Source organism: Eptatretus burgeri, chromosome 5 (assembly GCF_056783735.1).
Source record: "Eptatretus burgeri isolate ZD-2024b chromosome 5, Ebu_testis_v1, whole genome shotgun sequence".
Classification (NCBI taxonomy): Eukaryota; Metazoa; Chordata; class Myxini; order Myxiniformes; family Myxinidae; genus Eptatretus; species Eptatretus burgeri.
In genome coordinates, this window is record NC_140965.1 from 63,348,481 (window position 1) to 63,362,844 (window position 14,364).

General features: G+C 41.5%; 2 protein-coding genes across 17 annotated transcripts in view; one reads left to right on the forward strand and one right to left on the reverse strand.

Annotated features, from left to right (window-relative positions):
- The window catches only part of LOC147026552 (uncharacterized), a 199,110-nt gene that overhangs the window by 146,781 nt on the left and 37,965 nt on the right, over nt 1-14,364 (forward strand). The window lies entirely within an intron of this gene.
- The window catches only part of LOC147026554 (leucine-rich repeat and calponin homology domain-containing protein 1-like), a 295,928-nt gene that overhangs the window by 385 nt on the left and 281,179 nt on the right, over nt 1-14,364 (reverse strand). For 9 of the 12 annotated variants that reach the window (XM_085882064.1, XM_085882060.1, XM_085882058.1 and 6 more), the window contains one exon: nt 1-6,548. This exon is cut by the window's left edge and continues 385 nt beyond it. In XM_085882064.1, coding sequence (XP_085738190.1) covers nt 6,333-6,548 — 216 coding nt within the window. In that variant the 3' untranslated portion in view covers nt 1-6,332. The remainder of the gene's footprint in view (nt 6,549-14,364) is intronic. The other 3 variants (XM_085882062.1, XM_085882066.1, XR_015058390.1) reach the window with 2 other exon arrangements.

A 14,364-nucleotide genomic window follows, 5' to 3' on the forward strand; every position in this document is an offset into this window, starting at 1 on the left:
CAGTGCAGCAACAACATTCCAGTCTCTCAGAAAGGAACAATAACAATTGAAAAATGTACAATACACAGGTCACAGAAAATTGTGGTTGTTTAAGAATCCAAGTATACATTCATACAAACTAAAAATGGGGCTTAGATTTGTACAATAATGCAACAAAATCATGTTTTGTTCTCAGACCTTTGTTCAAAAATACAATTTCATTTTATTCGGCTTATGAATAAATCGCTTCAGATAACACTTGCAATACCACAATGAAACCCTGTCATTAAGATTTGCCATTTTTCAAAAATATTTCCATCATAACCCACTCACTCTAAACAAATATCTTCACCCAATCACCCACCTTTTCCCAAAACAAAAATCTTCACCCATCATGTTCTCCAAACAAATCCTCACCCAATCACCCACCCTTTCCTGAAAGGAAAGTCCTCCACATTCACCCACCCCAAACTTAAAATTTGAACAAAAAAAAAAAACCTTTGGACTCTTATTCAGATAAATGGGAAGTTAGTTCTCAAGCTATTATTCAATGAATCGAAAAATTCCTGAACATGGATATGAAACTTGCAGGTAATGTACTCACTCAAAGGTTCCAAAGTAAATGAACTGCTCATGCCAGAGTTTGGTTTAAATGATTTCTAAAGGCAAGCTACATAATCTTTTAGCATATTTTTCGACTGTGATGCTGACAAAGCTGTGATACTGGCGAATGCGACACTTCCTTGTGCAAAATCATGCCATCACCCTGTACTCACGAGTGCACCGAGTGCCTCCGTACCTCGACAAGTCGAACCTGAACGAACTCCCAAGAAACACCATGTGCAGATATGGAGATGAGATGTAATATTTCCAAAATGAGATGGCAAGCATCGTTTCCATCCAAATGCAATCTTGCACAAATGCAATCAACTGAGTGAAATAAACTTGGTCAACCAGGGAATCCAGGAGGAAAGAAAAACTCACTTCTATTCGGTCAAAAGTAATTGTGCTTTGAGTGGTGTGCGCTTACGTATAAAATATACACTAGTTCAGCCATCAAACCGAGAGCCACTACTGGAGGATTAAGGAAATTTTTTTCCAAATTTCCCATCAAATCCAACTTGAAGCTTGCAATGGAACAAGTTCAGATGGTCTAGCTGTCGTCCATGCATTACTCTCAAGCCTATCATCAATGTAAATAAATAGTGGCCTCTCCTTGTTGGAAGTAAATTAAACTGTGCAACACGTCATCTTGAGGAAAATGCTTCCTTTCTAACAGTGAGCTCAAAGTAAATGTGTAATTAATACCTGCATGGCATTCAAAGTGAAATTAAAGGAAAATGGATTTTTTTTCTTCTTTTCATTTTAAAGCTTCAAATTCCCTTTTGCCACCTCTCAAACAGCCTTGCACAGAACAAGTAATGCTGGGAACAATGGGATGAACAAATTTTGGATGAGCAATGTACACAACACAAACAACAACAAAAAAAACATCTAGTTTTAAAAATCGGATTACTTTGTAACAAACTCATTTCACTTTCTCTTTCAAGCAAGTATTAAATTAACTGTGACCTTTACACAAGCAAAAGTATTCTTATAGGCTTGCCTTATTACTAGATGGATCTATCATGGCGCCTTGCCCGTAACATTCTCAATGAGTGCTCGTACTGTCGAGCCAACATGAACCATTCCTTTCTCCTCTAGGATGTGATGAGGAAGGCACAGTTGCTCCTGAATGTCCAAGGAAAGGAGGGTAAAGGAGTCAGTGGGTGAGGTTGGGGCAATGTTTTATTAAAAATCGGACTTTTCCAGAATTCTAAAAGCAGCATTAGATTTGTTCAGAACGATAAATTGAGAAATGTGAATTTTTGTGTCTTCAATTTAAATTTGGACGCTTTATAGACATGTTTGTACAGCCGAACTGAGCCAAGTTCCACACACATTGGATCTCATTTCCACTGAAAAAAGATAAACAATTTTCAATGCTTGCTTTGTACAAAATTGTTTGGTTCTGCCATGAAATAGGAGGGAGGAAAAAAAAGCCAAAAAAAAGCAACCGCACACGCACTCGCACCCCAGACCATGCACCCATTGTGATTCACAGCAGTTTTATTTCCTGCACATGCAAATAGTAAGCAATGGAATGATCAGATGTTATTTCAAAAAAATTCCTTGCAAATAAATATTTTTCGATTTGCAAGTGCAGTGTAGATAATATTTCAGCACATGCAACCAACGCCCATCCCACATTCCCCAAAATGCAATTGACAAATCAATAAAATATGACAATTGCAGTGGTGTTAGGAGTCGCCCCTCCCCCACTATCCCCACAAGCCCCATCCCCCTCCCCCCCCACAAACAAAAAAAACATTTCCAGGTGGGGGGCATGGGAATGGGGGCTGCGTTTCCTCACCGATTGTAATCGTTTTCAACACTTTCATATTGAAAGTATAATTTCTGGGGCCATGTACATATTATTCATAGGGGACAGGGTAAATAGAGTACAATTGAAAAATGTATAATTAAAGGGAGAAAATTGAGGGTAAGAGAATCAGGAAAGTTTTGGAGAAGTAAGGAGCAGGAGTTGAAAAGATGGTGTATGGTTTATGTGGTGTGGAATGGGGTGGTGAGGGTGGTTGTCAGGAGGTAGACAGATATGCATATGGCCCTCAAGGAAAGAGTATTGGTAACAATAAGATTAACGACCAAAATGGTAATTAAACAATCGAGAAGAAACAGATTATGCTTTGCCAAAGAAAAGAAATGAGTGCCGGTTTAGTTTAGGATCCCAACATGGAAAAAAAGCAAATGATTGTTCATGCATTGATAGGATTGCAATAATAATGTGAGGTAGTGTTACAAAGCAAGCACAACAGCAGCAGTGTTAGGCCACAGTGGTTTAGAAAGGTGTAAGCAAAGTGTGGTGAGGGATTGTGACATGCTGAGATTGATTTAAATTTTTTTAAAGCCAGCTTAGTGATGAGATGAGATTTATCTGCAGGTGATAATCCAGCAATGCCATCATGGAAAAGTTTGCATGCACTTTAAAGTAATTTCACAAACACACCACACAATAGCAGAACTTGACACATCAAAATCAACATTGTCTGGCAAGCTTAGTTGCGATTATTTTTTTAAGGTACTTTTTTGACTGAAGGTTTTGTTTTTGTTTACAGGAATTTTAGGCTCATGGAAGTGCTAATTGACAGAAGGCAGGAAATTCACAGGCTGACAAAGGATCAGGGGAGAGCAGGGAAATGGATGTCTCATTTAATTGCAGAAAGGAAAGGGGATGGAGGGGAGAGATTGAGGAGGTGGCCAGCAAGAGTTGAGCATGTGTAGGTATGGGAGAAAGCACGAGGTTATAGAATGGCTCTTTTGAAAGATTTAGGGGAGAGGCATCAGTCCCACATACGAGGGAATGGAAGGCAACGTTCAGCTTCAAATTGGGGAAGATAACCAGGTGTGCAATTTCTGGAAGAATGTGTAGACCCATGCAGGCTGAGGGAGGAGAGGGCAGGAGAGGCCAGACGTGAGATTACAGAAAGCAGACCTTGGGACTTTCTCACCTGCTGAGATATGCCAGGAACACAGAGCCTTTGACTTGAGGGCCAAAGGGAATCACCATTAGGAAGCAGGTGCACCAACACAAAGTAGGGAGACACACTCCCTGATTTGTTGGATTAAGGCCTAATACATTGGAATGAGCTCTGAACATCTTGGAATGGTCTTGGCTCTGGAGAATACCAACGCAATGACCTGCCTAGCAACCCAGTTTGGCCATGTTGTCCATGCAAGAGAGAGGTCCATGCAAGAGAAAGTGCTCCAGAAACTACACCTTTTCCAGGGGTTGGCCAAAAAAGTAGCCTGGGGTGAGCAGAGGGGGTGGAAAGCTCGTCCTTTTAGAGAGACAGTGAGAGAATGGGATTTTCCTGCATTGAAAACCATGTGTTCCACCTGACCAATGACTTCTTTTTTTTTTAATTTTAATTATTCCCCAGATCTGCAAAGATGGATGCTGTCACTGCCAGCCTTTCAGAAGTATGCTGTCCTGTTCTGCACAGGGTGGAGTCATCCACATAATTGTATACAGGATTATCCATGGAAGTGGAGAGGTCAATGTCAACCAGTAATAATGTCGGTCCCAAAACACTGCCTGGTAGGACACCAGCCTAAAGAAGATCTCGATACAATGCTGTCAAGAGTGACCCATTATGTCTGCTCCCAGAGAAAATGTGATAACCTTTCAAGGATGACCTGGAACACTTGATTCAGAGGCGACAAGGAAGGGATAAGAAACCAAGACTGGGGAGACTGGAGCCTGAAGGAGGAAGGGTGAATATTATGGATGGTGGGGGATTGGGAGGGGTGTGAGTAAGGAAGGGGAGGATAGATAGACAGACAGATGGGTTGGAGAACTGAGGGGAAGGACTGGCGAGCAGAGATAAAATTTAAAAGGCGGTAGATTTATTTTTAAAACAAAAGTTCATCCTACAAGAGATATGCTGCTTCAGTGTTGCTCTTCTCAAACCTGAGATAGCATTGGCTTCACCTGGCAACCAGGTAAATGGCTTGCTAAGAGAGAGGCATCCATAGATAAAGATAAAGCTACTACTAGTGTCCAACAGCCAGTTAATGTTTTGTTTTTCTAACAATCTGCAAATCTCTGAAACCATGGCAAAAATGCTGAAACGTATGGCAATTATTCCCACATCAGCATGTTGAAACTTACAGGCACAAGTCGGTCAAAGAACGCGCAATGTCTCGTCCACAGCAGCATGGCGCAACAAAGGCATGCTGGGAATTTTAAGAATGATACCCTTATCTGTAATTCTGTAGAACAGGCAAGCAAACAGTAACACAAGGCTTCATGGACGAAAGCTCGAGTATTGGAAAAGAGGGCGACCCTACAACTGCACATATTACATCTAATACTCAATGTGACTTTTTATTTCTACATTTTCTCTTTCTGTACAAAGTCACTCATCGAATGACATTTCCATATGCAGGGATGGGCTGAGAGATTTGTTTCTGTAAAATTGACGGCGATCCTAATGCAAACGTGCGTGACGAGCCAGTCATAGCATAGTCTTGTTCAACTGTCAGAGCAGCATGCGTACTGTACCGAGAGAAAAGAAATACGAAAATAAAATTCAATAAATACTGTGACTACAGTATCTACAGCAACATGAAACGCATTTAGATGAAAACCACACTAGTGTTATTATTGGCTCAAAGCCAAGTCAACAACAAAAAAACGTGCAAACAAAATTGACCATAAAAGTCTTCTTAATTTCACAGTGGGTAAAATAAATGCTTTAACGACAATATAAATTGGTACCAAAAAAAAAAATCACAAATATGCGCATGTTTTCCAAAAGAACAATGATGGAAAGCAGACGCTTAACCTTCTGTAGCAGGGAGAGAACGATGACCATGGAGTCAGCATGCCATGTCTAAATGTGATAGATTTAACAACAGAAATTACATTTTACAGGCTGAAGGAAACAGACAAGCAGCGGACTCGTACCTGCCCAATGATCCATGGTTGACAGCTCAAAAAATAGCTACAAGCTGGTGAGCCCAAATGGATGAACAACATTTTGATCTAACATTAAGTTTGCAAAATGGCTTTTTTTTTTTTTACATTAAGTGCTCCACAAAAGGGGCAGCAGCTTCTCACCTGCAATGACACTTCAATACCTGCAATTTCATCTGCATAGCTAGATTTCTGCACCCGAGAAGACTATGAACCACAAACGTGTCGATGCTTCAAAGAAGCAGATTTAGGTTGCGAAAGCAAAGGTTTCATCTTCATTCCTACTGCTAAACTCCATCTCCACCTGTAACTAAAAGCTCAAGGAAGAACTCCCAACAAAATGGTCCAAGTGGCATTCTGATAAACATTTTCAGCAACTTATGCAGATAAAAAGCTCACGTGTTTTGTCTTAAAGCTTCCGTTCTTCCACCGCACCCTGCCAATGATTCCAAGAGGCGAGTGATGCCAAGTGTCTGGTTTGTCTTTGGTGCGTGACAGATTGGAGAAGCTAGCAGCACAGTCCACCAGATCTGTTAATAGCTTCCTTGTCATATTTGTTGAAACTTTCATATACCTCTCCAAACACATGTACATACTGTTATGAAGATGGATATACCTTCAGCAGGAATGATGAAATAGGAGCTGGGTAGAAATAAAAAAATTTTTTTTTCTTTTCCTTTACCAACTTTCTCCAAAAAGTGACGTCTTAGAGCTTTCCGACTAAAGAATAACTAATGACTATGCTGTGTCAATACAGTAGCATACACTAGTCTCAAAACGTGCAGAAGACAGGAAATAACATCAGGGTGCTTGGTCAAAGCAGCCTTAGCCAGGTGAGAACAAAGGCAAGCAGCAGCATTAGACAAAGGTAAAAGGCAACAAATCCCAGAAACTCTGGGGAGTGAAGGGGAAGGGCACAGCGAGCAATATATGTCGAGGGGGCGGTCGCTCCGAACACAAGCGCCAAGACGGTGGCGTGGATTGCAGGAAGGTTCGCTTGGAGCACCTCGTATGGCGAGCAAAGTGCAGACTGCATTGGGCCAGGGAAGAGACAGTTAGTGGTTAAACATTCGGTAATTAAGCAAAAAGACGACAGTTGGAAGAAGCAACATATATTTTGCATAAAAAGGAGGGTTAAGGTTTTAAAAAAACAAACAAAAAAAAACAACAACAACCTGTACCATACTCTGTTACAGAGTGTGGGTGCTGCCGAAGCAGTTTCTTGGCAAGGGTAATACTGGGTGGTTTGTCATTGCCTTCCCAGAATGGTTTGTCCATGCTCTCTCCTTTTAAATGCCGAGTTTCAAGCAAGGAAGCAGCATGTACCCTTTTTACAGTCTTTGGTATGACTCAGCCAGAGTTTGAACCACAAACCTCCCAGACTCTAACCATTATGCTACAGTTGTAAAAAACAAAAATAAAAATAAGAGTTTGGATGCAGGTTTATTAAGAAAGAAAAAAAAAAGAAAAAAAAAAACAAAACATTGAGGATACAGGCCCTCATAAATCACATTTTGATAACAAAGAAATAAACTTTTATTACAAGATGAAAAACAAGCAAGCAGAAAGATTGTGGTTATGTTTGAGCAGCACGTTGAGGAAATGGGATGAGGTATTAGGAAAGGGGGGGGGTGGCGTTGCCAAAGCAGAAATGATAGAATTATGAATTTAACGGCTGCAGTTGTTTGTGCAAGTCAATGGCTGGTGGAAATATTTTTTTAAGGTTGGGAACGGTGTGCTTGCTCATCCTAGCCACTCCTTGAGAAACTTGTTGAAAAGGCCAGAAACTTGTAGGCCAGATTTTAAAATGTCTTTAAAAAAAATCTCTGGAGCCGTGTACATATTACCTTTGTGAGAAAGGGGGTTAATGTCAGGGAAAATAAAATTTCCCCCAACAAAAGGATTAAAAATACACCCATCAGAGATGGGGAATCCCCCGCCATTGAAAAATAATTTAAATCAGATAAGCGTTTTTCCATTTATTACAAAAAACTTTTTTTCAAGATGGCCGCCCCAGTCAGCCATCTTGGATCCGGCCACACCCAAAATCAATAGGGTTCTTCCTTTTCAGGTGGGAAATGTGTGACCCAAATTTCAAATCAATATGGCGAACAGTTTATGAGTTATCGCACTCACAGCTATAAATGTTGACACCCAGCCAGCCGGACGACGGACGGACGACCCGGGTGACAACAATATCCCCCTTCCGCCACGCGGTGGGGGATAAAAAGTAAAAGGGAGGAGGTAATGAAAAGTCGGGATGGGAGCGATGGAATGGTGATTAAAATGTCCAAAGGAAGTTGGGGAAGTAGGTATACCTTTACAAACATAATATGTAGAAAGTCCCCAAGTTGAGGTTTAAGTGGATAGTAAAATGTGATGATCGTGAAACTTGTTTGTTTCCACCAAGGTCAATGTGCATTAGTGAGTACATTATTTTCCAACAAATTTACATAACAAGCGATTGATATTCAACATGAAGCATGTTTTATTTTATTTTTTTTTGAAAGCAGTATGAGGATAGTCGAGATTTAGTCCATGAGACATCGGTTTGAAAGCGTCAAGTTCGTGGCAACTATCATGGCCATACATTTCATCTACCATATAAAACAGCGTTTGTGTGATATCTGTCCCCCTTCAAAAGGACGATTTAAGAAGGGTTTTAAAGGCCAATCTTTTAATATAGACTTTTAAATCGTTTTAAAGGAAATATAGACGGTGACTTGCAATGGGGCCTCAATGGCGGCGTACAGAAGCGTTAGAAAAAAACAAACAAACAATAAATCAAGGTGCAGGGAGGTGAAATTTGGTGCATGTGATGTGTAACACGCACAGAGTAAAACAAGTGTACATTTACATATGTGCGATGTCGAATGAAAATATAAGCACCCCTGACGCTCGGCCGAGGCTTCAGGCTTTGGCACGCTCACGAGGCTGTACCCTCGAAATGAAAGGTCTCAAAAGATAAAGAAAATATGGTAACATTTGTACATGCACTGTTTTAAAATAACACTTTTCCTTGCGACAAAACATCATATCTTCCAGTCTCCAAATATTTTGAATAAAATAATTCCAACCTGTCATTTTTGACGGGCTTTTATATTAGTTATATATATCGATATATCTGTGCAGTGTCTGTGTTGTCACTGAACTACTCCCTCAAACTTTTGTGAAATCGTACAAAACTTCCAGGCTGCACCGACCTGTCCCGTGTGTGTCCAGGAGGTGTTTTTTTTTTTCAATTAAGAAAAAATAATAATAATAAAATAAAATAAAACCTTTAACTTCAATTGCTTATAAAAATGTAATATCACGAATATTACAAATAAATTTGTATAAAAGAAATGTTTCCATTGCGATTGGTGTAAATCGTGACAACATGGCAACTCACGGACTTATCCTCAGTTAAAACAATTGCCTGTCTATAGCGACATGTGAGGTGTTATTAACATCGTGGTTACGTGGCGGTGAGGTGTTTTGAATTACGTGGCAATGCTTGTCCCACTGCAGCGACGTGTGGTGAGGCAAGCGTGGCAAGCCAATCCATGCTGGTATTTCATATTTTGGAAGGAAGGTTGACCTTTTTCGCTCGAGCGCAGGTCGCGCCCAGGTTGTGATGAGGCCCAATAGCAGAACCAGTTTTAGCCATTGTGTGCCACTGACCAATCAGACCTTGACTTCAAATCACATGATTAAAACATGGCCGTTTCCATAGATGCACGATGATTGAAATTTTTCATCATTGGTGAATTACGTTTGAATATGCGTTGCATCATTCACGTAGTTGACACACAATAGGGAATGTTAAGGGTTTCACCGAGCGAAGCTGGGTCAGAGTGCGAGATTTTGCTGCCAAGTGAAAAAAGGTGTTGGAGAAATCGTTCGAGCTGAAGTTGTCGCCACCAAATCCATCCTGAAATTGGAAGGTACCTCTCTTTATCTCTCTCTGGTGTCAGTCGCTACTTAAAAGTGGAGGTGACATGACAAGTGTAAATCATGGAGCTAATAGTGATGTGTGGCATTCTGATAAACGTTCTCAGCAACTTATGCAGATAAAAAGTCTTGGCCCTGCAAGCCGTTGAATCCAGATGCTCTTTGCTGTGATACTTTCTGAGCATTTAAATCCAACCACCTCTGGCTCTGTCCAGTTTCTTTAAAATAATTTAAGTGATGAAAGGGTGCTTCACAGTGTTGAGTCCATAGATAAGCTTAGTAGGGGGCTCCTCCTCCTGATTCCCCATTTATCTTCCTTTCCCTCTTCCTCGTAATCTGTAGCCGTTCCCAACATGATAAATTTGTTTTGAGAAGTTGTCACGAGGATCCAGTAAAACTGAAAACCATGTTCTGGACAGCATTTGCTCGAGTACCATGATAGCATTGTTTCCATGGAAACCGCCATGTTGTTAAGCAGTGATGAACACTCCATTCCATTGGAGTGCTTGTATGAGTGCTTAAAATCAAGCAAGCCACTTTGCAAGCAATAGCAAGCTGCTTGCTAACGAACACACCCTTGGTGTTGGTATAGCACAGGCATGATGGGGCGAATTTCCTTGTTAAATCGATAAAAAATTTAATGCTTTATCCCCTCCTGCAATAAATAATCCTTTATCAATTTGGTCTAAATGGATAAACACCAGAGTCCTTTTCACAGGGGCTTCAGATTAGCTTGTGGTCCGGACTGATGATGCCTGCGGTCCAGATGTGGACCTGAATTTGGGCAGCTGGTCTGCTATTTGAGGACCTTTGGCACGTTAATTATACATTCTACTCCAATGCAACGACGAAATAAACTTTCTCACCTAAAATTCCACTACAGGGAAGCAAAGAGGCTCCTTTGGAAGATAACTTGAAGCAACACAGCAACTAATGAAATCCAGCAGGTGCACAAGCCGATACCAGTCTCTTTTATGAAGTCCTGCCCATCAGCACAATCTTGATTCGAAAGAACTTATTTGAGGAAAGTTAATATTGATTTATTCATGATTCAATGATGCATTTCTTTGCAGAAACAATTTCTCATGGTTATGGATTGACAAAATTTTGCTGCATTGACGAAATGATGAATCCATTCTCGCAAAATCAAAATAACCTTTATTGCATCAGCTCCGGTGTCGTGGCGACAGCAAAAGTAGCTAGCGGCCTCAATGCACATAATTACGGACAATCAGTTTTCTCTACTTTCATCCAAGACACATTCAATTCAGGAAGTGTTGGATTCCATCAGCCACCGCAGCAAATGAGGTGAAAGACTTTCACAAGTAAAGTCAAAGTAAAGGTGTCCCGCAAATCTGGTAAGACAGTCGTTGTCAGAGTGAATCGCCAAATATTCGCCACATTACTCGTACTGACTCAACAACGGAAAGCTGATTTGAGGATAGTCCTTGCTATTCTCTTGGACCGATTTCCGACCAAAGTCTTATTCTGACGGGACAATCGCAAAGACTGACAAAAGCAAGCTTCTGCATTATATCCAGTCAAAATGTCCTGAATCACTCGTCACAACTGTTCATGACTACGATGCTGTCATAGCCGATTCATAAAATGTTTGGCAACCTGTGTTACATTTGGGCAGCTGGCCCTTGGAATAATGTCGTAACTGCACAGGATTTCTGAACATCACTGTACACGGGTAGATGTTGTTTTTGACACATATCTGGTCATTCGCATCAAAGGTACGGAACAGGGAAGGTGAACCCAAGCTTCCCTACATCGCAGGATATTCTCACCAGTCCAGAAGATACCCCAGCAATGGAGTGAATCTCTCAGTGATGGTGCCAACAAGGAAGAACTCTGCAAGTTGTTCTCCTTGTGGAATGAACATTTGCACCACAGTGGCGAGATTCACATCTACTTGACCTGTGGACCACACTGTCACCTTGTGTCTCATTCAGGAGTGGCTACCATGGAGGAGTTGTCCCACTGTGGCCATGAGGAAGCTGATACTCAAGTTGCCTTGCATGGCCTACACTCAGTCCATCCTCGAGGATATTAATAATGAGTCCAGACATAGATGTTGCAGTTATCCTTCTCTCAAAAATACACCTGATGCCAACTGCTGTTGTGATGCATCTTCACATGGGCCACAAGAAGACTGTCAGAATAATCGACCTGAATGCAATTCGACGTTCACTTGGTGAATGCACAAGTTGCTTCCTCGTAGGAGTACACACTTTCACTGGGTGCGACTATCAGCTGCTTCCATGGAAAAGGAAAAGGAAAAGTTCAACCATGCCAGCTTGTGGCCGCCTTGCCAGAATATAAAGTCATTATTTCGTTTGGGTTAAGATTTCAACTTGTCGAACGAGTTATTCACCCAGCTGGAAAGATTCACATGCGAGTTGTATGGAAGAACAGTGACATACATCAATCCTGTTCGATATAGGACATTCTGTTTGAAGACTGCCGAGAACCACAGCTTGCCACCCACCAAGGGTGCTTTGCGACATCATTGTTTTTATGCAGGCATCCACAGGCGAGCCCTGAATCAGACGATGGATGCTCCTCCGAACGGTCATGGTTGGAGTTGAATCCACCTCCATTTCTGTTGTGGATGACTCAGGATCCGGCCCGATGGAAATTCTCAGCTTTGGACACTGTGTATGCAAACAGCGCAAGTGCGATACCAAGAGATGTTCTTGTCGTGAAAGCGACTTGTGCTCTGACCTGTGTGGATGCCTAGCCTGTGATAATTCTGCAATGATGACAGAACTGTCACCGAGTGAGTAACAGGCAACTTCGTACTCACCATCCATTTGATACAAAACTGAACATCATAGTTTGGATATGATATGCATCCACGCTTTTTGTCCCCGTCATGATTCGCCCAAATGAATTGACTCGATTTGGGGGTTGTTTCCAGCTCACTTTCATCAATGCACACCATCAGCAAGTATGCACCTTGTCGATTTTGGATTATATATTTACCTCAAATTAAGCTGGTTCTGTGTGTGCCTGTTTGCTGTGGATGATTAATGTTTTATTACTCATTATTTATGTTAATCAGAACATTTCATGGCATTATATATATATATATATATATATATATATATATATATATATATATATATATATATATATATATATATATATATATATATGTTATATATATACGAGGTGTGTTCAAAAAGTATCCGACCTTTGTTCATTAAAAATACTCGTATCCAGAAACAACAAACTTACACTAATCTCCTTCAAAGTAGTCCCCTTGGGCTGCCACACACGTCTCCCAACGGTTCTGCCACTGTCGGAAGCAGCGCTGGAACACCTCTTTTGGGATGGCGCACAGCTGGTCCGTTGCATTCTGCATGATGTCTTCTCTGGACTGAAATCTGGTCCCTTTCAGGGGCATTTTCAGCTTGGGGAAAAGCCAGAAGTCACACGGAGCCATGTCGAGAGAGTAGGGAGCCTGACGAAGCACAGGTGTGTTGTGTTTGGCCAGGAAACTATCAAATGTGAAGAATGGGCAGGTGCGTTATCGTGATGGAGCTGCCAATTGACCGCTGCCCACAGCTCCGGCCGTTTGTGTCGCACAGCATCACGAAGGCGACGCAGTACCTCTTGGAAGTACTCTTTGGTGATGGTTGTGCCGTGTGGTGCGTACTAGTGATGAACCACGCCACTGGAGTCAAAGAAGATGGTCAGCATTACTTGGACATTGCTACGGACCTTCCTTGCTTTTTTTGGCCTCGGGGATGTTGGATGCTTCCATTGTGATGACTGGAACTTGGTTTCTGGTTCGGACCCATAAACCCAGGTCTCATCGCCAGTGATCACTGTGTTGAAGAAGTTGGGATAGTTGTTCAGTCTCCAGCATGTCCTGTGCGATCTCCAAACGGAGTTGCTTCTGCTCGATCGTTAGCAGCTTTGGCACGAAGTTCGCCGAGATTCTCCTTAAGCCCAAATCCTCAGTCACAATGGAATGAACGGATCCAATGCTGACGCCCGCCTCGTCTGCAAGTTCTCTGATCGTGATTCGACGATCCTGCATCAGCAGGGTCCTCACTTGGTTAATGGCTATCTCATTTCAGGATGTTGAGGGCCTACCAGAACATGCTTCAATTTCCACTGATGTGCGACCGTCTTTGAAGCCGTTGTACCACTCTTTTATCTGTGTGGTGCCCATTGCTTCGTTCCTGAAGGCCTGTTGAATCTTGCGGATCGTTTCCACTTGGGAATCGCCAAGCTTTACACAAAATTTGATGCAGTAGCGTTGTTCAAGTTTTTCCGTCATTTTGTCAAAAACGAAAATCCGACGGCACTCACTTACACTTCCTCACTCATCGGAGGTCTGTCGGCGACTGACAGCTTCTGCAGGCAGGAAAATATTCATGCATACGAATTAGGATCGCCGACATACGTGCACCAAACCACGCCTCCCGAGCTTCATTTGTTCACACACGAAAAATTAAGGTTGGATACTTTTTGAACACACCTCGTGTACATATATGTACATATATATATATATATATATATATATATATATATATATATATATATATATATATATATATATATATATATATATATATATATATATGTACATATATATATATATATATATATATATATATATATATATATATATATATATATATATATAGATATATCTTCTTCTTCTTTCGGTTGCTCCCGTTAGGGGTCGCCACAGCGGATCATCCGTTATGATCCGCATAATGATTTGCACAGGTTTTACGCCGGATGCTCTTCCTGACAACCCTGGTCGCCTCTTGCGACACAGGGATATGGTACACCTATTCTAACCGGGGCATACACCGGGCCCAGTACACTGGTACTCACTTCGCCAACCTCGGAAGGATGACAGGCTGAGTCAACCTCCTGGTGTGTAT